The sequence below is a fragment of the Diceros bicornis genome, chromosome X (assembly GCF_020826845.1).
Source record: "Diceros bicornis minor isolate mBicDic1 chromosome X, mDicBic1.mat.cur, whole genome shotgun sequence".
Lineage (NCBI taxonomy): Eukaryota > Metazoa > Chordata > Mammalia > Perissodactyla > Rhinocerotidae > Diceros > Diceros bicornis.
The window spans coordinates 42,412,156-42,438,925 of NC_080781.1; the positions used below are offsets into that span (position 1 = coordinate 42,412,156).

At 53.0% G+C, this 26,770-nt stretch overlaps 1 protein-coding gene across 1 annotated transcript; it reads right to left on the reverse strand.

Annotated features, from left to right (window-relative positions):
* Nucleotides 1–323: 323 nt before the first annotated feature.
* Nucleotides 324–25,442, reverse strand: CACNA1F (calcium voltage-gated channel subunit alpha1 F). The gene is made up of 47 exons (XM_058535067.1): nucleotides 25,418–25,442; nucleotides 23,756–24,005; nucleotides 23,275–23,380; nucleotides 22,950–23,089; nucleotides 22,555–22,697; nucleotides 22,303–22,455; nucleotides 21,484–21,680; nucleotides 21,270–21,373; nucleotides 20,509–20,657; nucleotides 20,132–20,224; nucleotides 19,926–20,019; nucleotides 19,728–19,754; nucleotides 19,415–19,575; nucleotides 18,277–18,502; nucleotides 17,151–17,358; nucleotides 16,938–17,058; nucleotides 16,741–16,822; nucleotides 15,827–15,872; nucleotides 15,593–15,644; nucleotides 14,966–15,116; nucleotides 14,654–14,783; nucleotides 14,096–14,155; nucleotides 13,844–13,950; nucleotides 13,674–13,761; nucleotides 13,111–13,218; nucleotides 12,971–13,023; nucleotides 11,317–11,463; nucleotides 10,295–10,496; nucleotides 10,050–10,208; nucleotides 8,837–8,947; nucleotides 8,510–8,593; nucleotides 7,313–7,441; nucleotides 6,900–6,965; nucleotides 6,542–6,633; nucleotides 5,959–6,118; nucleotides 5,594–5,721; nucleotides 5,215–5,311; nucleotides 4,920–5,022; nucleotides 4,553–4,654; nucleotides 4,246–4,376; nucleotides 3,864–3,998; nucleotides 3,441–3,610; nucleotides 2,036–2,161; nucleotides 1,808–1,935; nucleotides 1,602–1,714; nucleotides 1,024–1,221; nucleotides 324–749 (listed from the first exon to the last, which is right to left on the reverse strand). The coding sequence occupies exons 1-47, from the start codon at nucleotides 25,440–25,442 to the stop codon at nucleotides 519–521; spliced, it is 5,886 nt and encodes a 1,961-aa protein (XP_058391050.1). The 3' UTR covers nucleotides 324–518.
* Between the last annotated feature and the right edge of the window lie 1,328 nt (nucleotides 25,443–26,770).

Here is a 26,770-nt window from a genome sequence, read left to right on the forward strand (position 1 = left end):
CCTAAGATGCATCACATACCAGGCCAATTCCAACCTCTAGGCCTTTCTATTGGTAGGACTCTCCTCTGGGTTTCCTTATCCTTTCGTTCCCATCCATCTGTCCTTCTTTAGTCTGACCTGACTGACTCCGTGTGGAATCTCTGACTTTCCCCTACTCCTCATCCAAGCCCTCACACATCCTCTCTCTCCTCTTTTATCCATCTCTGTCCAGTGCCCTCCCCTTGCCCCCCACCTCCACTCTGTCTCCAGCTTTTTTTGGCTGCTGTCTCTTCCTCCTCCTCCTTCCTCCTTCCCTGACGCTGAATACTGTAATCAGGCCTGGCTGTCCTGGTTTCTGGAAATACCCACGTGTGGGCAGTGGCTCAGGGCTGAAACAGGGGATGGATAGATGGGGGCCTCCAGGCAGCCCCAGACCCTCAGTGCAAAGACACCGAAATCCAGAGGTGTGGTCCGTGCCTGTCTTCCTCTGGGGAAGGGAGGGCAGGAGGTTTATTGAGCAGTTGGGGAGAGGTGGGAATTCAGAGGGCATGGACGCAGGCCATCTCATCTCCCAGGTCCTCCTCATCAAAGCGGGAGAGGATGGACTCCTCATCACTATAAAGTGAGCTTGTCCCCTGTGCCAGCAAGTCACTGGCGGCACTGTCCATCTCATCCAGTGTCAAACGACACGCATCCGCAATCTCTTGCTTGGCCAGGGCCACGAAACGCGGGTCTCGGGCAAAGAGGCCCAGGCCCTCGGAGATGAGCACCTGGGGGCACAGATGGGATCAGTGTTGACAGAGGGCACAGCATGGAGACGAAGCAGCATGCACAGAGAGGTCAGTGTGAATAAATGATGTACCCATGAGGACACGCAGGCAAATTAGCGGGGGGCCGGTGGTGCACACATCATGCTGAGCAGGAGTCGCAAAGCAAAGGGATCACTACATGCACAAGACTGGGGACCCCTTGTCCCTCCTTCCCAAGCTCCCACCTCCTCCCCTTCTTCCGCATCCCTCTTGCCCACACCCCTTCAGGACTCACAGCCTCCACCAGGCTGTCGGCACTGCCCCTTTTGCCATGGCTGGAGTCCGAGTGGGTTCCAGGCACGTGCAGACAGGTGATGGTGCGCAGTGGACCACTGGATTTGCCGAGGTATCCCTCCCCCGCTGCGCCCTCCTCCACCAATAACAGTGGGGCATATAGGAGCCGCCCCCGCTGAGGAGGGGTTGCCCAGGAACCCTGGACCAGAGTAAACATCATGGATGCAGTGATTTATCGGTGGGGTGTGAGGGTCTAGGACTCACTCCTGTGCCTACCTCTTACCCCTCAAACACAACTGGAGTTGAACTGAATGTGTGTAAATCAGACTTGAGTTTATTTAAGAGCATAGAAGACTGGGCTTAAATCTCAACTCTGCCACTTCCTAGCTGTGTGATCTTGGGTAAGCCTCACTGGGCCTCAGTTTCCTCATCTGTAAACTCGAGCTAATAACAGTACCCCCCTCACAGGTACAGTGAGGATTGTGTGAATTCATATGTGCCCCGTTCTTCAGAAGGGCCTGACATGTAGTATGTTTGATAAATTCAGCCTAGGCTGCCCCGCCCCCTCCCTCACCTCACCTGCACCCTGCTGGGCCCTGAGTTGCGCCCACGATGATAGGTGCCTGGGATAGGTAAATCTTCACAACTGCCCTGGCGCCGCAGACACTGGATGGTGAAGGATGGCTTCCGACCTGGGGGTGGGGAGAACACGGGGGGCAAAGAGGAATGTCAGTGCTTCCCAGCTCTCTACCCTTGGGGGCCCCTAGGACCCAACCCACTCTCACCTGCAGGCGTGGGGGGCAGCAGACGGCGGCGTGGTACGTGGTGCCCATCCACATATCTCTGGGGTCTGTGAGGTGGCAAAAGGATGGGGCGCGGGGGAGTCTCCGCCTGTTCATCTAGGTAGGAGAGCCTGTGCGGGAGGGAGGGCTGGGGTGAGCTCAGGCCCGGGCATGAGCGATGGGGTGCCATCAGTTCTGCCCTCCCGCACATGGCTCATGGGCTCATCCTACGTGTCGTGGCCAGAGTACTGGCTGGGGACTTCCTCTTCCTCATCTTGCTTCTCCTGGCCTTTGGTTTCCTTGGGCTGAGAACTTTCTTCTTCCGGAATGGTGAAAATGAGAACCCCAGAGCCTCTGCTGGGGAAAGTAAGGCAAGTTAGGCAGACCAGATCCCCCCAATATGTGGCCCTGGGCTGCTGGTTCTCTCTTGTTCCATGCCCCATCTCCTACAGAAACACTGGGCTTTTATTTTTTTCTTTTATTGGGGAAATTTCTGCTGTCATCCTTTTAAAGTGGATATGGCCTTTTTTTTTGTTTTTTTGTTTTTATTTATTTTTGTGAGGAAGATCAGCCCTGAGCTAACATCTATGCTAATCCTCCTCTTTTTGCTGAGGAAGACCGGCCCTGAGCTAACATCTATTGCCAATCCTCCTCCTTTTTTTTTTTCCCCCAAAGCCCCAGTAGATAGTTGCATGTCATAGTTGCACATCCTCCTAGTTGCTGTATGTGGGATGCAGCCTCAGCATGGCCGGAGAAGCGGTGCGTCGGTGCATGCCTGGGATCCGAACCCAGGCCGCCAGTAGCAGAGCGCGCGCACTTAACCGCTAAGCCACGGGGCCGGCCCTGGCCTTTTTTTTTTTTTTTTTTTTTGTGAGGAGGACCAGCCCTGAGCTAACATCCAATGCCAATCCTCCTCTTTTTTGCTGAGGAAGACTGGCCCTAGGCTAACATCCATGCCCATCTTCCTCTACTTTATGTGGGACGCCGCCACAGCATGGCTTAACAAGCGGTGCGTCGGTGCCCGCCCGGGATCCGAACCAGTGAACCCCGGGCCGCCGCAGCGGAGCATGCGCAGTTAACCACTTGCGCCACCGGGCCTGGCCTTTCTTTTAATAGAAGAAAATTAAATTTGTCAATTTTCTCATTGGGAGGACCTAACATTTCAAAAAAATCAAAGTTGGTCTGTTGAAGAGACAGCTTCAACATAAGAACTGGGGGTGTGATGGGGGGGTGAGGAGGAGGCTGTAAAAGCTAGGTGTGACCTCATTTCATCCTTCCATCATCCCCGGGTGGTAAGGTGTCATTATCATCGCCCTTTCACAGGCAAGGGAATTGAGGATCACAGAAAGTAAGTGACTAGCCCAAGGTCGCTTAGCAAATAGCAGAGCCAGGATTTGAACTTAAATCCATTTACTTCCACATCATGTGCTTTTTGCCTTGAACCTTTGCATTACCTTTCTCACATGAATTTCTTATTATCCTCTATTCCTACCTGAGCCCTTGAATCCCCAACATCCTTCCCAAATTTCCACTCAGAAGCCCTCTTAGGCCCTCCTCCTATGCCCCCTGAATTACCCCAATGCTGTGGCTAGTCCCTGCCTTCCTTCACAGTCTTCCCCCAGACCCTTGACCATACCTGTGAGTGTGGGGTCCAGCCTGGGGCACACTGGACTGTCTGGAGTTGGGAGCCCCTGCATCGTCATCACTGGGCTCAAGGGAGAGTGAATCTGGAAGTCTGTCCCCAGCAGGCAGAGACACAGAAATTATGGAGCTCCGGCGAGATGGGGGCTGGGAGCCCATCGCGGCCTGTGGGAGTCACAGGACTGAGTGTTGCATCCATGTTATATCTAAGACATTTGGTCATATAGCGTGTCTCCAATGAGCTCCCCAGGGGCTGATTCTGAGTCTTGCCTTCCAATGGTGGATGGTAGGTACCAAATAAACATTTGTCTATTGTAGGAGGGCTTCTCCCCAGAGGCAATGTCGAAGTCCTTCAGGGGACTGAGGGAGTATTTTACAATCAAGAGTTCCTTGGGGAGTGAAAACTTGTTGTCCTTACTTTGTACATTTGTGAGTCCTTCTCATCTTCCTCCTCCTCTCCCTCCTGTCCCTCTTCCTCCTCCTCCTCATCTGTATCACAGGTGAGGGCCTGCCTGATCTCAGGACCCAAGTCCTGTAGGCTCCTCAGACCAGCCTGGGAGGGGTGGAAAAATAAGGAAGCAGGACAGCTCAGTGTCTAAATGCCCCCATCCACAAGCCTGCTTCCCATGCAGGAGCCGGGGGTGGGGGAAGGGGCTCCTCAGCCACCCCTGACCCTCTGTGGGTCCTGGGGCCTCAGTTTCCTCATCTGTGACATGGGTTCCATGAGATTAAGAGGGTGGTCAGCCTCAGCCACAGTGCTCCCAAATATCCCCACCCACCCCAGGCCCCACTCTGAAGACCTGAAGGGCAGAGGAAGTGCTTGGGGGGGCCTCAGTCCCTAGTAGCCCCTTTTCTTTCCTCCGCCGGAATTTGCGGAAATAGTCCTGGATCAGAAATGTGGCGTAGAACTTGCCCACGGTGACCTCTTCCTCTGGGGGCAAGTGAGAGGAGGCAAGGTCACACAGGGGTCTTCTGTTTCCCCCACCCTACCCACGGAATGGACTCCCCTTTGCCCCTCCCCTTCAGCCAGTGCTGGTTTTGTGGTGATGAGAGCAATCATCTGACATTCAGAGGCGGGCTCAAGGAATTGGGGTGGGGCTGGCTCACCGTCAGCAGGGGGGATGACCTCATCTAGCAGCTTCTGCTTCATCCGCTTCCAGATCTTTTTGATGACAATCCGCAGCTCCTGATTGGCTTGCTCCAGGTTCCCTGCATCGGGAGAGGATGTGGGCCATGAACCAATAGGACGAGCCCTTCACAGCCATTCCCTCACCGTTGGAGGGGGCTTCACAAGCTTCTATGGCAGCCACACACCGCCCCCATTGAACATATGGGAAAACAGGCCTGGAGAAGCCAAAGTCACCCATTTTGAGATTCAGAGCTAGGAGTGGGGTCCGTGACTCAAAGAGTTTGCTCCCTGTACCCTCCCCAGGGACACTCCCACTCCTGCCCCTTCCCCATCCCTCCCACACACCTTCTGTCTTGATCTTCAGGGATGTCCGAACCAGGGCAAAGAGTGTGGCGTTGAATGTCACCGTCCCATCTGAGTTGAGGGGCATATTCATCGCCACAAGTCTCTGTGCACACCAGGGACATGGAACCCACTTTGAGCTAATACCAGGGATGCAGGCACGAATGCCCAGGGGCAGAAACCTTGCAGGATGCAACCAAACACTCGCTCCCCACCCAAGGCAGGGTCCCTGCCCATCCCTGTTGTGTGGTGGACAGCCCTCTCAGAGGCAGGGGGTAGGGTGGGCAGGTGCACAGACCTTACAGGCCACTCGGTGTGGGCACAGCTTCCCGAATCCCAGTGGGGGCTGGATGCGTCTCAGCAGGGCAACAACATCCAGGTGCTTGATGTGGCCCCTGGGGCAGGTGGGGGTGGGTGGGAGGCACCACTGGATTGGAGAAACCCCCTCTAGCCCTTTCTCAAGGCCCCACCAGCTCATCACTACCTCCTCCCACCAACACCCCAGAGCCTGCCAGGGCAGTTGGGGTGGAGGGAGGCAGAGGACAGGGGCAGTGGGAACCTTGGGGCATCTACTGACTGGGTAATGAGAGGCATTGGTCAGAGGTTTGGGGGCTGAAGGACTGTGTGGGGCAGTGCACTGGCTCCTGGGATCCCAGGTATGGGGTTAGAGGGCATACTTGGCCCCAGGGTCATATTCAGACCAGATCCTCTTGAATTCATCGAGGTGATGGGGGCCCAGGATGGACCAATCTCTGGTTAGATAATCAAAGTTGTCCATGATCACAGCCACAAAGAGATTTATGATCTGTGGGCCAGTGAGTGGGGGTGGGGTGGTTAGATGAAGGGCAAAGCAAGGTGTAGGGGGTTGGTGGGAGGCTGAGGTAAGCTTATATGGTCACTGGGTTGTGAGCCCCTGGGTTGACCTTGTTGCCAAGCCAGCCCTTTCACCCACTCTGAAGATCTGGGCTACCCACCTCATCCCCGAACCCCTCAGGGCCAGCCCCCATGTCAGTGGTGGTGGTTGTGGGTAAATGATCCTCACCAGGAAGGCACAGAGCATGAAGAAGCTGATAAAATAGGCGATGGCAAAATTGCTGCCACAGGTAAACTCCTCGCCAGGGCTGAAGTCAGACTCAGGGTCACAGCGACTTCCGGGAAGGCTGGCAAGCATTATCTCCTGCCATGCCTCACCAGTGGCACACCTGAGGATCACACATGGGTGCCATCCTGGAGAGGAGGCTATGAAGTCATAGCAAGTGGTGTTGTGGGGGCTGGAGGGGTGAGGAGATGATCCGCTTCTTGCCAGGAGCTACATCTGGCACAGATAGCATTTCAATATTTTTAAAAGCTGGTGTGGCCACGTTGATGACAGTCATGTTTGCATTTTACAGATGAGGCACTGAGGCCTCAGAAGGGGATACATCTTACAGCCAGGAAAAGGATGTCTGAGGCTAGAATATTCTAAAAGGCTCTTCAGATCACAGCCAGAAAAGGTCTCAGGCAATATGGAGCCTCATACTACCCTGTTATTTCCACAGCTCAGGCAGCCTGAGGCCCAGAGAGGGTGTGTGCGCACCCGAAGGCGTGTGGGGGACCGAAGTGGCAGGGAAGGGGGTAGATGTCACCTGAACAGAAGCAGCACAGCCTGTGGAAAGGTCTGGAAGTTGTTGTTTCGGTTGATCTGTGTGCCATCCTGAAGAGCCACCTTGCCGAACATCTGGGACACACAGAGGCTGTGTCAGAGGGGTGAACCCGTGCTCCCATAGGTTCCCACCCATTTCACAACTCCTAATACCCAAAGGATCCTCACAACCCTGACGAGCAGGCATTGCTGATCCCATTTCACAGATGTGTGGACTGACTCAGGGTTATCCAGCTTGTCTGTCTGTTTTTCCACCCACCACCTCTACTGTGGGGCTATTCCTACCTAATCCCCCTCAGCAGAGGAGTTCCTGAGGGATGCTCCCTAGGCTCCCCACTTGCCTGCATCCCAATGACTGCATAAATGAAGAATATCATCGCGATGAGAAGAGCCACATAGGGCAAGGCCTATGGGGGTGGAGAGGAGGACAGATACTCAGATCCAGGCAGAGAACTATAATCCCCAGAAAGCACTGCTGCCTCAAGCCTGGGCCTACTGAGAGATGTGGTCCCTCCCCAAAGTGCTTATGACTACCAGTGTCTCCCAAATGTGGACACAGTATTAAATACAATAGAGTAAGGTCAGTAAGGCCAAGGCATGTTGGGAATTGAGGGCCTAGAAAAGAGAGAAAACTGGAAATGGTAAATTGCAGATAAGTGTGGCATGCTGGGAGATGTAGTTCTGGGAGTGGTAAAAGGGCAAGCTGAGAGGTGTGAGGTGGGGACAACAGGTAGTCAAAGGGAGGGGGAGTTACCTGGAAGGACTTGATGAATGTCCAGAGCAATGTGCGGATCCCTTCACCCTTACTGAGAAGCTTGACCAGCCGCATGACTCGGAAGAGGCGAAAGAAGGTGATGGAAATGCGAGAACTGTCCTCAGAGCTCTGGGGTTGGGAGTGCGGTGGGTATGCTCAGTCTACATTTGCCCCAACCACCTTTCTGTCTCATGCCGTGGCCCTCCCAGCCCCCAAATTCCTCAGAACTCAGGCCCCAGGGTGGTCAGGGAGCATTTCTAAGGACGCTCAGGAAAAAAGGAAAGGAGGGTGGGTGTGGAAATAAGCAGAGAATCCCTGTTGTGAGGTGGGAGCTACCTCGCCAAGGTGGCCACCATTCTGGAGGGAGGTATGGCCAAGACAGATGTAACAGAGGAGATGATGAGATCACAGGCCCAAGTGAACAAGGGGATAAATGATGGAGCAGATATAGGAGATAATGGATGGTAGAGTCATTATGCAAGGGACAATGGGGATGGTTATGTGGTAGTGGATCAAGATGGTTGTGGGAAAAGTTGGTAATGAGGGTAGAAGGGAAAAGAGAGGGTTCAGCAGATGATAGAGGAGAGATATTGGAGCCAATGGAGAAAGTGATGGAGCCAGTGGTTTCGTGGAGTTAATGGAGACGAGAGAACCGATGGAGGACCCAATGGAGAAGCCAGTGATGGAGATATGGAAGCAGCAGCGTTGTCAGTCGAGGTGACAGAACCATGTAGTACCCAGTGGAGGAGATGATGGAGCCAACAGTGCAGTCAGTGGTGATGACAGAGCCACGAAAGGCCCAGTGTCGGAGACAATGGAGTCAGTGGAGGAAATGGAGCCAACGAAGGAGTCAGAAGAGATGATGGAGCCAAAGCAGGAGTTGGTGGAGATGATGGAGCCAATGGAGAAGGATGTAAAGCCAATGAAGGAAATAATAGAAATAACAGGAGAGTCATTTTAGGAGGTGCTGGAGCCAGAGGAAGAGTTGCAAATGGAATAAGGAAGCTGGTGGAGAGGGACTTTGGCTGAACCCAAGAGGGACTCAGAAGAGATAGAGCTAGAATGAGGAGTACTGAGTCTCCAGGACCAGGGTGGATGTGAGTGGGAGCCATCCAGCCATGTGAAAGAATGCCCTGGGGTTGAGGTGGGGGAAGGTTGGTAGGGGGAGAGTGGGTTAGTGGAGAGGCCAGTCCTCACGTTGACTTCAGTGACGGCAATGTCCACTATGCTGCCCACAACAATAAGAGCATCAAACGTGTTCCAGGCGTCGGTAAAGTAATGCTGTAGGCAGAAGGAAAGCAGTGCCCTGTCTTCTCAGAGCTAGCAAGCTAGGGTAGGGGGCCAGTAGTGGTAGGGGGCATTGAGGAGGCAGGGTCTGGCTTGGACCACATGATGGGCCTGCATCTGGATCCCTCAGACTCCCTAGTCTCATGACTCCCTGGCTTCTGCCCCCCTGAAAGCTCTGCAATGAGCTCCGCCTCAAGGAATTAACCCACTGGGGGTGGGTCTAGGGCTCGGGGGCACCTTGGGTTTGAAGGCGATGATTTTGAGCACCATCTCAACAGTGAAGAGGCCAGTGAAGACCATGTTGAGGATGTCCATGGCGTAGTTGAAGGGAGCAGTCTGCTCATAGTGCTGGGGGAGGAAATCAGATGTGGGACAGAGCTTAAGGCAGAGAATACCCCCTTGCCCCCGCCACTCCCAACCAAATATTCTCTGGCTTGGACTGAGGTGAGTCTGGGGATGTGGTAGCACTAAGGGTCGGCCAAACCTCGCACACTGTCTGCTTCCCATTTTGCTTATTGGAAATCCCAGCTCTTGATCTCCTAGTTTTCCTTGCAGCTAGTTCTGACTAATGAGACAGAAACATAAACCTACTGCTGTCTGAGTGGCTTCTGTGGAAAATATTTTTGCTTTCCAATAAAAAGCTCAGATGAGGAGAGCCCCCTGGTGCAACCTTCCTTTCTTTTTCCTGCCTTGAATGTGTGTGTGTTTTAATTGCAGTAACACTGGTTTGTAACATTATATAAATTTTGGGTATACATCATTATATTTCAATTTCTGTGTAGATTACATCATGTCCACCACCCAAAGACTAATTACAATCCATCACCATACACATGTGCCTAATCACTCCTTTCACCCTCCTCCCTCCCCACTTCCCCTCTGGTAACCACCAATCCAATCTCTTTCTCTATGTGTTTGTTTGTTGTTGTTTTTATCTTCTATTTATGAACGATGAATGTGGTTTTGATGCCTGGAGCTGTGGCAGCCATCTTGTGACCATGAAGCAACAATCATGAGAACAAAAGCCAATTAGCCAAGAATATTGAAGCAGAAAGATAGAGCCTGGGTCCCTGATGAGCAATGAGCAAACAGCCTACGTCTACACTTCCTGTTATGTGAGGTAACTGCCATATTTCATTGACTCCAGGATGCCCATCTTTTCTCATTTTAGAATCTCTAAAATTGGGGTGCATTTCACCATCAATGGCAACTTGCAGTTGCCATATGCCATTTTTTTCACATTCTTACATCTTTGAAATCAGGATGCAACTTACAATTATTGGCCTTAGATTTGAAGAAATCCTGGCAAATATCTTTATAGCTTAAGTCCCTGTCAGTCGAGGGGGGGGGTTGCTACTTGCAACCTAAATAATTCCTAATGCTTCCCAAGGGATTGTGTGGACAGAAAAGGGTCAGGTGTCTGGAAGAGATTAGAGTGGGAATCTCAGACCTGCATGGCTAGAGCGACTGTGTTGAGCAGGATGAGCAGGAACATGAGATACTCGAAGGCAGCAGAGTTCACAGTGGCCCACACACGATACTGATGTGGGTTCTTGGGGATGTAGCGACGGAGTGGCTGGGCTTTGAGGGCGTACTCCACACACTGGCGCTGCATATGGGTGTAGGGCATGAGTGAGAAGTGGGGTCCCAAGGCAAGGATGTGGGGGGTTACCATGGATTGGAGTCAGAGGTCACCTGATTCTTGTCCAGCTCACAGTTTTGGTACTCCTGCTCGCCCTGGGCACGGAAGGTGATGATGACAAAGCCTACAAAGATGTTCATCATGAAGAATGCAATGATGATGATGTAGACAATGAAGAACACTGAGATCTCCACGCGGTAATTATAGATGGGGCCCTTGTCCTCTGCATGTGCATCGATGGCCTTGTATAGTAGCCTGGGGAGCAGGTGGGGACAGGTGAAGGGATATCCCAGCCCCCTCAGACCTGCCCCCAAACACCTTATCACAAGACACTTCAGAATCTCCTGCTTGGCATCTCAAAGACCCTCAAATCCCCTGACCTAATCACCTGAGACCTCCATACATACCTCAAGAGACTCCCACCAGGCCATCCAAGACCCCCAAATCCCCTGTCCCAGCCCTCCGGAGACCCAGAGATCACCATACAGCTCTCCAAAGAATCCCCATCCAGGCTCTCCAAGACCACCAAATCCCTTAAGTTCCAACAGACTCCCAAATCCCCTTCTCCAGCTACCTGGAGATCCCCATGCAGCTCCCCAGAACTCTCCTACAAGCCCCCAAAGATCTCTAAATCTCCTGTCCCATCAACTTGAATTCCTTGCTCCATCCTCCCCGAAGATCTTCAACTAGTACCCCAAAGACTTGTGCAGCTCTCTGGAAACCCCTGAATCTCCAGCTCCATCTCCTCTGAGACTCCTGCCCAGTCCCCCCAGAACTCTACCTGGTCTCCGCTAAATTCTACCCAGTCCTCTCTTGACTTCCACTTAGTCCCTCAGAGACCTCTACCCAATACTTGGAGATCCCCCAGGTCCCCAAAGCACCCCTATCTAACTTCTGGGAGACCCCCCACCCAGTCCTCTGATATGCCCACCAGTCCTCAGAAAACTCTATTCAGTCTCAAGAGACCTTTATCACATCCCAGGATACCCTCCCGCCCATCCCCAGGAGATCCCAAGCTAATCCCCTAGAGACTCCTGCCCAGTCCCCTGCCCATTCCTGGGGCCCTGCCCCTCACGCAGGCCAGCCTTCGAAGGTAGAGACGGTGAACAGGGCCATCATGGCTGAAAGGACATTGTCAAAGTTGAAATCGCTGTTGACCCAGAGCCGTTCCTGGACCAGGGGCCGTGACACATCTCCATCGGGGTAGACCAGGAAGGAGCCCCTGTGGATGTTGCAGACAGGCTGGGTGGGTGAAGAGGGGTGGGGAGCTGTGGAAAGGGGACTGGGACTGCCTCCAGCATGGAGGCAGCAGGGCATAGTGGTGGAGCTGGATAGCCAGGGTTCAAATCCTACCCCTCCACTTATTGGTTGGGTGACTTGGGCATTTAATCTCTCTGTGCTTCAGTTTTCCCCATCTAGGAAATAAGGGTAATAACAGAACCTATTTCCTGGCTTGTTACATGGATTAATTAAGTCAGTCAATGAGAATCGCGTCTGGCACATAGTTGGTACCATGTATATTAGCTATCATCACCATTATCATTGCCACCCAGGAAAAAGTAATACTAATAATGGCCAACAATTATCAGCACTAAGTGTATGCCAGGCACTATGCTAGGCTTTCATGTAGTACCTTTACATTGTAGTACACTCTCCATGTAGTAACTTGTTTACTCCTCAGAGCAACTTTGTGTGAGTCACACTTTTTTTTGTGAGGAAGACTAGCCCTGAGCTGACATCTGTTGCCAATCCTATCTTTGCTGAGGAAGACTGGCCCTGGGCTAACATCTGTGCCCATCTTCCCCTACTTTATACGTGGAACGCCTGCCACAGCATGGCTTGATAAGTGGTGCGTAGGTCCGTCCCTGGGATCTGAACCCGCGAACCCTGGGCCACCAAAGCGGAGCGCAAGAACTTAACCACTAAGTCATCAGGCCGGCCCCTAGCCACACTTCTTTTTTTTTTTTTTTGAGGAAGATTGGCCCTGCGCTGACATCTGTTGCCAATCTTCCTCTTTTTTCTTTTTTCTCCCCAAAAAGCCCCAGTACATAGTTGTGTAGCATAGTCGTTGAGTTGGAGCTCTTCTATGTGGGATGCCACCTCAGCATGGCTTGATGAGCGGTGAGCAGGACCGCGCCCAGGATCTGAACCAGTGAACCCTGGGCCGCCGAAGTGGAACACGTGAACTTAATCACTACACCACCGGGCCGGCCTCCAGCCACACTTTTTTTAATTCCTATTTTTCTGTTGAGGAAAATGGGACTAGGCAAGGTTAAGAAATGTACCCAAGTCTCATGAGATGGATTTGAACCAGGAGTGTCTGACTTCAAAGCCCACACTTTTAACCACTACCCTCCACAGGAGTCTCAAGATGAAAACAGGTACTGAGCAGTGGGCGGTGAGGAGGGGGTTGGGGATTGCTGGGGGATCCGGAGTGGAATGTAGGCAGCTCTGGGGGATGTGGAGAGGGGTGTTGGAGAGGTACTCGGGGGCCTCTTAGGGTTTGGTGAGATCTGAGGGCCTTTGCAGTTCTTGGGAGATTTCCGGGGGTGAATCTTGGGGCCTTGGGGAGTTCTGGGCATCTTGGGGGCCCTGATAAAATCTGGGGCTTCTCTGCAGTTCTTGGGAGGAAGCTCTGGGGTTTTAGGGGCCTTGGTGAGAATTAGGGGTCTCTATGGCCTTTGGGAGGGGTCCTGCGCTCCGTGGAGGGCAGGGTCTCAGGCACTTACTTGCATTCCTGGGGGGTGTGTTTGGCCTCATCAGTGCAACTGTAGAATTTCCCCTGCAGGAAGGCTATTTGTTAAGCGGGTTGACCCTTTACCCCCGACTTTGACTCATGCCTGGGCCTCCCTCCAGTGTTTCCTCCCACCTTGAAGAGCTGCACGCCAATGCAGGCAAACATGAATTGCAGGAGTGTGGTCACGATCATGATATTCCCAATGGTCCGGATGGCCACGAACACACACTGCACCACATGCTGTGGGAACCCACGAATATGGTTAATGGACACCACAGGCCAGGGCGGCCATGGGGCAGGGACTCTGGGTGTGGATGGAGCTCAGGGACTTGGGCTGGGGACATGTGGTCGTGGGTCAGGGATGTGTGGTCAGGGACATGTGGTCAAGGGGCCGTGATAGGGGCCAGGGATGTGTGGGCACCAGCCAGGAATAACTGTTTGCCAGGCAGGGATATGGGGCCACGTGTCAGGGACTCGGACCAGAGAAAAGTGGCCATTGGTAAGGGATATGTCGTCATTTGTAAGGAACATGGATCAGGCCACATGGCCAGTGGCCAAGGACATGTGGTTACATGTCGGGTCCGGGCTGTGTGGTCAAGCATCAGCACAAACGGTCAGTCTGATTGGTGATCCTGGCCCCAGGGGCGGGACAGGGCTGGGGTCCTGTGGGCTTGGGTGGGGAAGAGTGGGGTTACCTTGAGTCCCTTGGCCCTGTTGATGGCTCGGAGGGGACGCAGTACTCGGAGTACTCTCAGAATCTTTACCACCGAGATGGCGCTGGAGCTGGGGAGGAGGCAGTTCTCAGGCCCTGGCCTGGGCCTGGTTTTGGCTCTGGGAGGAATGGGGTGGGCAGAGGGTCACTCACTGGATGCCAAAGGAGATGAGGGACACGCTGACCACCAGCAGATCCAACAGATTGAACCAGTTACGGCAGAAGGAGCCACGGTGCAGGAAGGCCCCAAACACCGTCATCTGAGGGGTAGGAGGACATCAGTCTAGACCCCAGATCTGGGGATAGAGAGGGGAGCTGGGGATGAAAACAGGGGAGGTGGGCTGTGAGGGTGGGTGGGGAGTGGGTTGGGGCAACTGGAGGAACGACTGGGGGCCCATTAGTCACCTTTAGCAGAATCTCCACAGTGAAAATGGAGGTGAAAGCATAATCAAAGTACCCCAGAATCTGGAGGGCGAGAAAGAGGGGGAGCCACTGAGTCATGGCGGAAGGGGATCCTGGGTGTGTGTGTGTGTGTGTGCACATGCATGTGTACCTCTCTGTAAGTTTTGCTGTCCCTCCTTCCCTTCTTCTTCCCTCCCTCTCTCTCTGTCTCCCTCTTTCATCACCATCAAGGACTTCTCTACAAGCCACAAGGCTTGGCCATCAGGAAGACTAGGGTTCAAATCTGGGCTTGTCTGCCTCTACCCAGCTACGTGGCTGCCCTCAGCCTGCCCAACTTCTCTGAGCGCAGTTTCCTCCTCAAATCCTGCTGCCCTCCATGGCGCTTCCTCAAGTGTGGTGCATACACAGGAAAGGCTGGCCCTGCAGCAACTGCCATTATTACTCCTCTCTCTCTGCCCAGCCAGGGCTCTTCTCCCTCTTTCCACCCTGGCCTGGGCTTGTGCCCAGTAGGACACCCCTGGGAGTGTCCCCCCAGTCCCCAGCCACCAGCCAAAGGCTCACATGGTTGCGGAAGGAGTGGGCTCGGATGGGGTCCTCAGCGGCCAGGGACACACTGCTGAGGATGATGAACACCAGGATAAGATTGGTGAAGACATGATGGTGGATGAGGGCATGGCAGGCCTTCCTCAGCCTGGGGAGTAGGGAATGGGCCACAGTCAGAACCCAGCACCACAGAGTTGATTGGGGGAGTCCGAGGGATACAGCTCAGGCCCTGTTGCATCAGGCCATGCACCCGGTAGTCTTGGCTGCTCCCTGGCCCTCCACCTGCCCCAGCCCCTCCTGCCTTGGCCCCCGCCCACTCCCAGCACTCACGAGTTGGTTTGGCTGAGGCAAAAGAAGGCACTGCCCTCAGGGATGGGTACCACCTTCTCCTTGGGTACAACTTCCTGCAGGAGTTCCACACGCCCTGCACCCCCTTCCTCCTGTTCCTCTTCCTCCTCCTCCTCCTCCTCTTCCTCCATGTCTGGCACCAGAAGAAGATCAAAAGAGAGAGCATTAATTGAGAAAGTGTATGTAAAGCATTTATAACAGTTCCTGTCACACAGTATATTCTTCCCATCTCCCTGCTAGAATGTCGGCTCCTCAGGGAAGGGCTTTTAGTCTGTTTGTTCACTGTTGTGTCCCCGGCACTTCTAGAACAGTGCCTGGGACAGAATAGGAGCTCAGGAAATGCGTGTTGAATGAATATCACCATCCTCTCCATTATATACACACCGTCTTATAATAAAGGCTCTGAGAAGTTCTGCAGTAAAACAAAACGTGTTTCTCTTCCTTAATCGCAACATCCCAAATGTTGCTGGCCACACACCAAGCCCATTATTTTCAAGATGATTTCAGGAAAGGCTGCTCCCCAGAGAAGAGGGTCTCAGGGGTCAAGGGCTCTGCCTGGGTGCTGTCCCTAAGGTCCCACACCTCCTCCACCTGGCCCTGCCCACTTACCTGCTCCTTCATTGTTTGCACCCTCCTCTTCCTCATTCTCTCCACCAGGCACCTGGGGACAGGAAGATGGGGGTCATCGATGGCGGGGGAGACACCAGGGGATGGACACAGGGGAGGCATGGAAGGGATGCAATAATGAAGGAATTAATAGAGGATGGAGGTTAAAGACAAACACACACAGACAGGTATTGGTGGTAGTGGGAGATGTAGACAGTCCCCAGGCTTCTAACTCACCAACTCTCCATTCTCCTGTGGGGGGTTCTCCTCAGTGCTCTTCTCCCTGTGTGAGGAAATGGGGAGTGATTGCTAAGGATTGCGGCAGATGAGCAAGGCTGAGGAGGGCATTGCAGTCAGAACAGACTTTTCTTAGAACCTCCCTGCTTCTGCCCTCGTCTCCACTGTCTGTTCTTCCCACAGTAGCCAGGGGGACCCTGTTAAATCCTAAGTCTGGCACATCCTTTCTCTGCTCACACCCCTCCCATGGCTTCCACTCACTCAGAGCGAAGACCAAAGTCCTCACTGTGGCCCAGAATGCCTGCCTCAATCTGGCCCCTTATTCTGCCCATTTGAGCTCACCTCCTACCACTCTTCTCCTTGCTCACTCCACTCCATGGTGTCTCCATGGTGTTTTTTTGAATGTGCTAAGAATATTATCACCTCAGGACTTTTACATTTGCTGTCCCCTTGCCTTGAATACTCTTCCCCCAGATATTTGCATGGCTCACTCCCCCACTTCATTCAGGTCTCTGTTCAACTGTCACCCCCTGGTAGATGCCTTCCTTGATGACCCTCACCCGAATAGCAATCTTCATTTCTTTCGATTCTTTTATTCTTTCTTTTTCTTCATTACATATCATTAGCATATGTTAGTTAAATTAATTATATATTCATTTGTTTGTGTTTTGCTTGCCTTCCCCAACTAGAATGTCTATCTTGACCCCTGCTGTCTCCTCAGTGTCTAGAACAGGGCCTGGTGCAAAGTAGGTGCTCAACAAACGCATGTCAAGTGAATGAAGACTGGCAGGTTGGATCTGGGGCTAGGGATTGCTAGGGTGACCGAGGCATCTCTGGTGGCATGGGATGTGTGTGAGGGCTCCCAGTCAGGCATTCCAGGGAGATATTGTCTTGAGGGCAGAGCCAGATCTTACCTGCCCTTGTGCTTTTCAGAGCCTGTATCTCCGCTGGCTAGATTGTCCACAGCAATGGCGAGAAACACGTTTAACAGGATGTCTGGGGTGAGCTCAGGCTGCAAAGGATGGAGAAGCAGCCTGCCTGTGGACCACTTAGGTCCCCCTATCCACTCCCCACCCTGCCACCATCTAGCCCCCCAAGGCTCTGAGGATACAGTTGCCACAGATGAAGAGGATGATGAAATAGACGCACACCAGCATCCCTGGGAAGAAAGGGCCACCGTAGGCCATGATACCGTCATACATGACCACGTTCCAGTCCTCGCCCGTCAGGATCTGGAGGTGGGAGGTCACGGTGAAGCTCTGGGGACTCTCCCCCTACCCTAGGGTCCTCTCAACCCACTCATCCCGTGATATCCAGGCCCCACCTGAAAGACAGTGAGGAGGGCCTGAGGGAAGGTGTCAAAGGTGCTTCGCTTGGTGTGGGTCTGGTCAAAGTTGAACTTGCCCCCAAACAGCTGCATGCCAAGCAGGGAGAAGATGATGATAAAGAGGAAGAGGAGAAGCAGCAAGGATGCGATGGATTTCATTGAATTGAGTAGGGACGCCACCAAATTGCTCAGAGATGCCCAGTGCCTGCAGCAGAGATGGAGAGGGCAGGGTTGACATGTCCAGTGGTGAGTCAGGAGCCAGGGCAGGGCTCCAGGTTGGGATGCAACGGGGCAGGCTGGGTTAAAATGAGCTTTGGTGTCAGGGTTGGAAGTGATTTTGGAGTTGGGGTGAGGTGAGAATAAGAAATGAGGGGAAGGTTGAGTTTGGGGTTAGGGTTGGCATCAGGGGTGTAATGGGAGATGAGGTTAGGATAGAGGTTATATAGAAGTTGGTGAAGCTAGAATTGAGTTTCAGATTGGGACTGGGACTGGGTTTGGAGTTAGGGATTGGGGAATATTGGGAGTTGTAGATGACTGAATTGGGGATAAGGTTGTGGTTGAAGGTTGGAATAGAGGAAGGGATGGGGATGTGACTGGGGCTGGGGCTGAGGCTGGGAATGGGGTTGTGGTTGGAGATAGGCTAATGGTTAGGAGTTAGGGATGTAGGGGTTGTGGTTAGTGATGGGGATGGGGCTGCAAGTTAGGGATGAGATTGGAGATGGGGTTGGGCTTGGGATTGGGTGTTGGGGCTGTAAATGAGCTTGTGGATGATGAGTGGTTGGGGGTTGAGGTTAGAGATGGTGTAATGACTGGGGGTTGGGGATGGGGTTTGGGTTGGGGATGAGTATGGAGTTGAGTTCAAAGATGGGGTTGAGGTTGAGGAAGGGAATGGAAATGGAGTAGACATCCTCCCCAATGGACTTTAATCTCCATGAAGGCAGGAACTTGTGTCTGCTTTGATTCCTTGGTGTTTCCCTAGGGCCTGGGAGGGTGCCTGGCACACAGTAGGCATTCAATGGATATTTGCTAAATGAAAGGTGATACAGATTAAGCTATAATTGAAGCTGGGATGTGGGCTGTTGGGGCTGTGTTTGGGGTCCCAGTCGCCCCCCCACACACACACCTGGTGACCTTAAAGATCCTGAGGAGGCGCACACATCGGAGCACCGAGATGCCCAGGGGCTGCATGGCGCCCACCTCCACCAGAGTGGTCTCCAAGATGCCCCCACAAACCACGAAGCAGTCAAAGCGGTTGAAGAAGGAGGAGAAGTAGGTAGAGGGGCCCAGACCGTACAACTTGAGAAGCATCTCCACCGTGAACAGACAAAGCAACACTTTGTTGGCATACTCTGTGGGGAGAGGGGTAGGGGTGATTGGGCTAGCCAGTTTCTGTGGTGACATGTGAGGAGGTAGGGACTATGGGGCGGTCTGGGGTAGCTGGTATTGCACCAGGCACAGGCTGATGGTGGGGTTAGTGTTAGGGATTAGAGTGAGCTTGTAGGTCAGAGTGGGCGAGGTTTTGAGGGGCTTGGAGCTGGGGTGAGGGACAGAGTTGGTGTGGGGGCCTCAGTCAGCCTCTGAGTCCAGAAGAACTCCAATTCAATGGTAGAGTTAGAGTCTGGAGTTTAGTTGGGACTGGGGCTGGTTTGAGGGTTGGGGTTAGAAGTGTGCTCAGAATTCAGGTTGGGGTTAAGGTTAAAATGAATAATATTAGGAGCTAACACTTATCAAGTGTTAGCGTTATTTGGGCCAGGCAATGTTATAAGCACTTTTCACTTTAACTCATTTAATCTTCCCAACCACCCCATGAAGTGGATACTATTACTACCACCATCTTGTAGATGGGGAAATTGAGGCATGAGGGGGTTAACTTGTCCAGACAGTGTGGTGTTAAGAGCCTGGGCTCTGGAATCAGGCTGCCTGGGTTTGCCACTCACTAGCTGAGTCCTGGGATTAGTCACTTAACTCTTCAGTACCTTGGTGCTCAGTACTCTGTGCTTTAGTACTTAATTCACAGAAAGTTGAGGTGAAGAGAAGTTGAGTTAGTACGCGTAAAGCGCTGAGAACAGCTTGACGCACACAACGAGCACTACAGAAGCATAAGCTACAAGGTGGGATGGGACAGGCTAAGGCTTCTGCATTTATTTGGGTGGGAAGGCAGTGTCTGGGGGTCTGAGGCACCCTAGAGATCTTGGATTTGGGCTTCAGGGGTGGAGGGAATTGGGGGCTGGGGAAAAGGGCTGGCAGGCCGAGGGGCGCACCCTGGGTCTGGGTGAGCCATATGGGCTGCCCGTGGTGCTCTGAGGCGATGGTCAGCGTGTTGAGGAAGACGAGCAGCAGCACGGCCCAGTAGCAGGCGTTGGACTTGACAGCCCGCCGGCAGCGCACCCGTAGGCCCCGGTTGGCTCGGCGGAGGCGGCGACTAGGGGGCGAAGGGGGAGCCCACTGGCTGAGATTGCCTACCTAAGCCTGCCTTGGGGGGCTCAGGTGGGGGAGCCCAGCGGTCATGGGGGCCTTGGAGGTGGGGCTCACAAAATCATGGGGTCCAGGTGTCACATAATTTTCCCAACTCACCAGACCCTGGTTTTCATGATCTTGTTTCTGGAAAAGAGAGGGATGGGAGGTTGGCGTCAAAAGGGGCTGAAGGGCAGTCAGTGGCTGGGGTCGGAGGTCAGTGGCTGAAGTCAAAGTTTGAGGCTAAAGTCAGGACTGGAGTCAGGCTCTGGACTGGGTTCTGCACTGGGTCAGGGGTCAAGGGCTGGGAGTCCTTACAGGCAAAGTGTACAGCTGGCCAGAGCCCCCTCCTCCTCTTCCTCATTGCCTGGGGTCTCTGCCATCGAGCCGGTATCGCTGGCTGGGAGGCTGGCTGTGGACAGGGTGGGAATAGAGGTCAGTGCATGAAGACCCCAGAGTTCCACCCTTGGCTTTTCTCCTCTGCCTACCCATCCCGCCTCCCTCCTCCACCTGGCTGGACCCACCGTGGCTGCTGGTGGAGTGTGTGGAGCGGGTGGAGTGACTGAACCAGCGCAGACGTCCTCGTCTGCTATTGGTCAGCTCTGCCAGTTGTGGCCCTGCATGGACAGGGAGGACAGTTGGGGAGCATGGCCTGGGGCAGGTTAGGGTGTGTGGGGAGCGTTATTTGGAGTCTTTGTTCTGGGTACAGTCCAGGAAGGGTATCTGAGTCTGGGTCTGGGTTCTATGTTCTAGGCCATAACTGGGGGCTGGGCCTAGAGTTGTTGCAGGTTGGGGCTGGGTCTCAGGAGAGCAGCCCACATCTGAGGCATGCAGGGAGCGGGGAATGGGCCAGACTGGGGTTGCCTACGATGGCCGGCCAGGCCCTCTTCAACCACAGAACCATCAGCTGAGGGGTCTTCGATGTCCAGCTCCTCCGCCTGTGTGATCCAGTCCAGGTAGCCCCGCAGGTCCTCCTCCAACTGCTGCTTCTCCCGCAGCTTCTGGAAGTCCCCTCTGGCTTTTGCCTTCTCCCTCTCCTTGGAGAACTCCCTGAGGGAGGAGGATAGAGGGCTAGGTGGGGGAACCACCCTGGCTCCCTCGTCTGCATCATTCCAGCTGCACTGGCCTCCCTGCTGTTCTTTGAATATGCCAAGCACATTCTAGCTTTGGAGCCTTTGCACTGGCTGTTCCTTTTCCTTGGAACACTTTTTCCTCAGATATCCACATGGCTCACTCCCTCATCTCTTTCACATTTTTACTCAGTTAACACCTTCTCAAGGAGGCCAGTCCTGACTGTCCCTATTTATAACTGCAAGATCTTGCCATTCCTATCTTTATCCTTCCTTTCTTTCCATAGAACATATTCCATAAAACACTACATATATATGTGTGTGCATGTGTATGTACACACACACATACACTTATTTATTCTGTATGTTGCTATTGTCTGTCTCTCCCCATCAGAATGTTGTATCCAGGAAGGCAGGGATTTTTGTCTCTTGTTCCATTCCTAAAATGGTGCCTTGGTAGACGCTTAGTGTTGATTGAATGAATGAAAGGGTATTTCAGATGGGTTTTGAAGGATGCCTAGGAGTTTGCCAGAAACAACAAAAAAGGGACAGGCCTGAGGGGCAGGATGAGGTGGGTGTCTAAGCTCCTCACCCACTCAAGACGCCGAGTACAAGGTTGAGGACGAAAAAGGATCCAAAGATGACAAGACTCACGAAATATAGCCAGGGAAGCTCATACCCCATGGCATCCTGCATCTGGGGAGAGAGAGGGAATGCATCTCTCAGGGTACGCAGACATTCCCATCTGAGCTCAGGGAGGAAAGGCAGGTGTAGCCACCTCACTGTGTGCCCGCCGTCCACCTCACCCAGTAGAGGACATCAGTCCAGCCTTCCATGGTGACACACTGGAAGACCGTCAGCATGGCAAAGAAGAAGTTGTCGAAGTTGGTGATGCCTCCATTGGGCCCTGCCCAGCGCCCACGGCACTCAGTCTGGTTCAGTGTGCAGGCACGCCCCGCGCCCGAAGACGCACAGGGCGATGGGTCGTCCTCCGCTTCCATGTCTGCGGGAAGACTGGAGCTCTGGGCTCCGAAACACACCCACCCACAGTCGCTGCCACCCTGGAGCCCCGCCCACCTGGAAAGTTCGACTCAGGGTTCTAGATTTTTCTAAATCAAGGGCATCCCTTAGTCCCTGACTCTGTTGGGTCGTGATTCTGAACCACTGGGAAGCTGAGTCCCAGCCACAGGGATCAGGGGAGTGGGACTGTAAATCTCGGAGCAGAGTCTTGTAAAGAGCAGTGAAGCACGATTCTGGGGGTGGAGTCTTGTGAATTTGAGAGGGTCTCTTGAAAAAAGGGTGGGGGCAAGGCTTGGGCTGGGGTCTGGATGAAGGGCCGGAGTATATGGGGCCAGTCCTGGAGGACGGAGTCTTAAGCGCCCAGCAGGGCCTTGGCCTGTGGGTGGAGTCTCGTGATAGGGCGGAGCTATTAGCAAGGGGGGCGATTGTAGCCCGGGATGGAGGGCAGAGCTTGAATATAGGGGTAGGGCTTGTTTATCCGGGGGTGGAGCCTGAACCTGGGGGCAGAGTCCTGTGAATTTGAGTGGGCTTCCTTGAGAACAGGGTGGGGCCTAGGAGCCAATGGAGGGAGAGTGTCCTGTCCCTGGAGGGGTGGGATGACTGACCAGATCCCAGGAAGTAGCACGTCTTGTGCATGCGTCCAAGGAACAGCTCAAGTCCGATGATGGCATAAATGATGATGACGAAGAGCACGAGCAGTGCAATGTGCAGCAGCGGCACCAGCGCCTTCATGATGGAATTAAGCACTATGTGCAGGCCTGTGGGGAGCGAGGGGCGAGCGAAGTAGGGGCGGGGTCATCTCACCCCCCCTCCCACTTCCCTCCCCCACCTCCAATCCCAGGGGCCGTGCCACTCACTTGGGACTCCAGACACCAGCCTCAGTGGCCGCAGCACCCGAAACGCCCGCAACGCCTTCACATCGAAGCCCCCAGGCTTCCCCCCGGTATGCGGAGCGTCCCCCGGCCGTCCGGGGCCCTGCTCTAGCAGCACACTGAACAGCCTGATGGGGGAGCACGGGACGAGGAGGCGGGGATCAGGCCTTGGGGCCCCCTCCTCCACCCCTCCCTTCTCCTTGGAAAAGCACAAGTCCCTGTAACTGGAAATGCAAATAGGTTTAAAATATGTTAATATTCCTGATTCTGGCTGCCCAATGGGGGCAGTCTGAAGCGGTTGCTTCCCTGAGCCCTGAATTCAGCAGACCCGGGGTGAGATGTTGAACTAGGGTGTGGGGATGTTTCCCGCAGAAACGCACCCGACCACGACGATGATGAAGTCGAGTAGGTTCCAGCCATTGCGGATGTAGGCGCTGGGATGGAGCACCAGCCCGTAGGCCACGATCTTGAGCACAGTCTCCACAGTGAAAATCACCAGGAATACATACTCCACCTGCTCCTGGGGGTGGAGCCGGGGGCAGGGCGGGAGATCAGGAAGTTATTTGGCAGTGGGGTTTGACGGGGGTGGGGGCCAGGCGAATGGGGTATAGTCGGACCGAGGGTGGGGCTGGGCAGGAGAGGGTCATCTGGGTCAGAGAGGGGCAGGGCCTGGCTGGGAGCAGGGCGGGGCTGGGCGAGCCTCACCAGGTTGTGGTTGGCAGTGTTGGAGTCATCTTCTGGGAAGGGGATGTAGACTCCCAGGGCCACGCAGTTGGCAAAGATGGTCAGCAGGATGAGGATGTCGAAGGGCCTCAGGTGGACACAGTCAAGGACCCAGGCAGAGTAGTCTCAGAACCTCCACATTCTCTTGGGGCCCTCCTCACCCAATGTTGACCCTTGACCCCAAAGTGACCAGCTCTGACATTCCTAACCCTTGCCCTGACCAAGGCCTTGACTTTGACCCCACTGGAAACCTTAGCCATCCTCAGCTCTTGTTGTGATTTAGTCCTTGACTCTTGATCCTCCCTGGTAACCTTCACCTTTCTCAACTCCCCCTTGAATCCAGATCTTGACCCTTGATCCCTGGTGACCTCACCCTTCCTCCAGTCCAGCCCTGACCCAAACCTTGACTCTTGGTACCCTGGTGACCATCACCCCGGAACCCTGCCCTTGCCTTCCAGGATGCTTCCACTCCACAATGCTGATGCAGGACCGCCGCAGGGGGTTTGCCAGGGTGAGGCAGAAGAGCGCCCGGGGTGACCGCTGGGCACTGGCCACTGCCACTGTCTTGTGCTTACTGTGCTGAGTCCTTCGCTTAGGGGTCCCCAGATCCGATGCCCCGCCAGTTTCACCCCCTGATGCTGGAGGCTCAGGGCACAGCCCCCATTCAGGACCAAGGCCTGCCCCATTGGCTGGACTGGGCTCTGGGGTGGTGTCTGTGTGGAGAAACTGAGTCAGGGAGGGACAGGGTATTGGGGCAATCATGGCTGCCTTCTACCTGATCCCATCTCTCTGTCTGAGAGGAGAGAAGAGCACGTAAAATTAGGGAGAGTTGAGGGTACCTGAGTTAAGGATTGGGGGGTAAGGGTTGGTACTGGAATTGATTGGGGGTAGAATGAGAGTTTATAGGGAAGTGAGGGTGAAATTATATTTCCAAGTGAAGTAGGGTTTGTGTTAGACTTGAGGGTAGAGTTTAAATTGGCATGGGGTAGGATTAAGTTTATAGCTGGAGGCAATTTTAGGGTTAAATTTGAGCGGTGGATTTTGGGTTGGGTTTAAATACAGGTGGGAGTGGAGTGTGCTTGAGATATGATTTAGGGTTAGGACTTGGTATTTGAATGAGCTGGGATTAGAATTAGGATCAAGGTTAGGGTTGAAGTTGAGTTTGGGTGGGATTTGAGTTTTGCATTGGGGTTTTCAGCTAAGGCCATTCCCATGGCCTTGTTTCAGCCTCCAGGGCCAGTAGGTTACCCTGGTTAAGATCCCCAGCTTTGGAGGAAACAAACTGAGTTTAAATACTGACTCTACCACTTGGTGGCTGTGTGTGGCCTTGAGCAAATTAGGTAAGCTCTCTGAGCCTCAATTTCCCTATCTGTATTATGGGATGAGGAGTACCTACATTATAGCTGTTGTGAGGATTAAATGAATTCAGCATTCAGAAGAATGTCTGGCACATGGTATTATTCCCATTTTGCAGGTGAGGAAATTGATGCAAAGAGTTTAAGTGATTTGATGAAGAGGCTGAATTGGGAGTCAAACCCAGGCAGTCTGTGTCTCCAAGCCCTCATGAACTACTACCACCATCAAGTGTGTGTTCTATCTCTACTTATTTATTTTTTCGGTCCTTAAAAATGGATCTGTGCTCTTTCTGGAAAGTCAGAGACCCACTCACTAAGAGTACTGACATCCAGGGGTTGGGGTTGAGGTTAGGTGACCTGAGAGCTCACGGTAAGGTCTGTATCTACGTTGGGGTTTGGGCTCTAACAGGGGTTTGCCCTCTGGTTGGTAAGGTTTGTGTTAGGATTAAGCTTGGGGCTGGATTTGGAGTTGGAGTTGGGGTGGGCACTAGGATAGGGCTTGGGGCCAGGATTGGGGTTGTGTTTCAGTTGGGAACTAAGGCTGAGGGTGGGGCTGGGAGGCCACAGTGGACAGTGTCTGGGTCAGGCTCCGGTAGTGGTAAGGCTGTGTTTGAGGCTGGCTGGAATGGGAACAGGGTGATGTGGTTCTGGTCCCCCAGAGGCTCTCCAGCGTGGGGTCCCAGTGGGTGGTGGGCAGGTCAGAGGGGCTGAGGGTGGAGCAGAGCCCAGGCTTGCTCCAAGGGTCTGTAGGGGTGGAAGGCTGCTCTCACCTTTCCCGCCTTCAGATGCCGACATCCTCCTTTCGAGGTTGAAGAGCCATCTGCACACAGCCCCCCTCTCTTCCCCCAGCTTTGGAGGGATTAAGGTCACAGGGTGGGGCCATAACAGGGTCGGATGGGAGGTTGATCGGGGGCGAAGATGGGACATTTGTGGGCCAGAGCCTGGCAACCGAAAAAGCACTGATTTTTAAAAAATGTTTGTACAAAATATATACCAGCACCAAACAGTCAGAAACTATAATAAGAAAAATGATATAATTTCCCAACAGTATCTGAAATTTGAAGTACATAGGAATAGATCTAACATATGTGCAAGATCTCCATGGGAAAAAATTATCAAGTGATTAAAGAAGACCTAAATAAATGGAGAGATATATTAAATTTATTAATTGAAATAGTCAATATTGTGAAGATGTCAATTCTTCCTAATCTAGTGATTCAATACAGTCCCAAACAAAATCTCAAAAGATTTTTCCTTGGAATTTGACAAACTGATTCTAAAATGTATATCAATGTACAAGGGACCTAGAAAAGCCAAGATATTTTGAAAAAGAGTAAGAGGAGAGAACTTGCCGCATCAGATATCAAGGTTTGTTATAAGGCTACAGTAATTAAGAACAGAGTTCAGAAACTGAGCCCCACATATATGTACACGTGATTTATGACAAATGTGGCACTACTGAGCAATGAAGACAGGGTGGTCTTTTTAATGAATGGTGGTTAAATGAGCGTTTACTATGTAATTATTCTTTGGAGTTTACACATATGTATAACATTAAAATAAAGCATTTATTGAATGCCTGAATACTAGTAACTACAAGTTACATAGTGCTTTTTTACTGTATTATGTGTCAGGCACATAGTACAACGTGTTTTACATGAATTAATCCTGTTTTAATCCTAGGAAGCAGGTACTATTAATAGTCTCATTTTATAGGTGAGGAAACTAAGACGCAGGGAAGTTACGTAACCTGCCCACGGCTGCACATTTAGCAATTTGAGTTAAAGACTTGAGCTAAAGAGCTGAGACTCAACCCTAGCCGTTTTGTGCTAAAGCCCTTGCCCTTAACTTGCACTTAACTTGTACGCTTTTGCAATCTAGAAGACGAATGCCGCCTTAAATGAATGAGTCAAGCCACTCTCCAACCCTCCTCTTCCCTCCTAATGCACGCACACACACGCACGCATACGCACGCGCGTGCGCGCCTTATACCCCTTTGCCCACTTAGAAGAGCCCACTGGACTGCAGGCGGAAGGACTACAACTCCCAGCAGCCATTGCGCGCTCAAGCTTGAGCGTGCACATTCGCACCCGGACACCAGGCGTCCGGCGTGCGCTGCACGC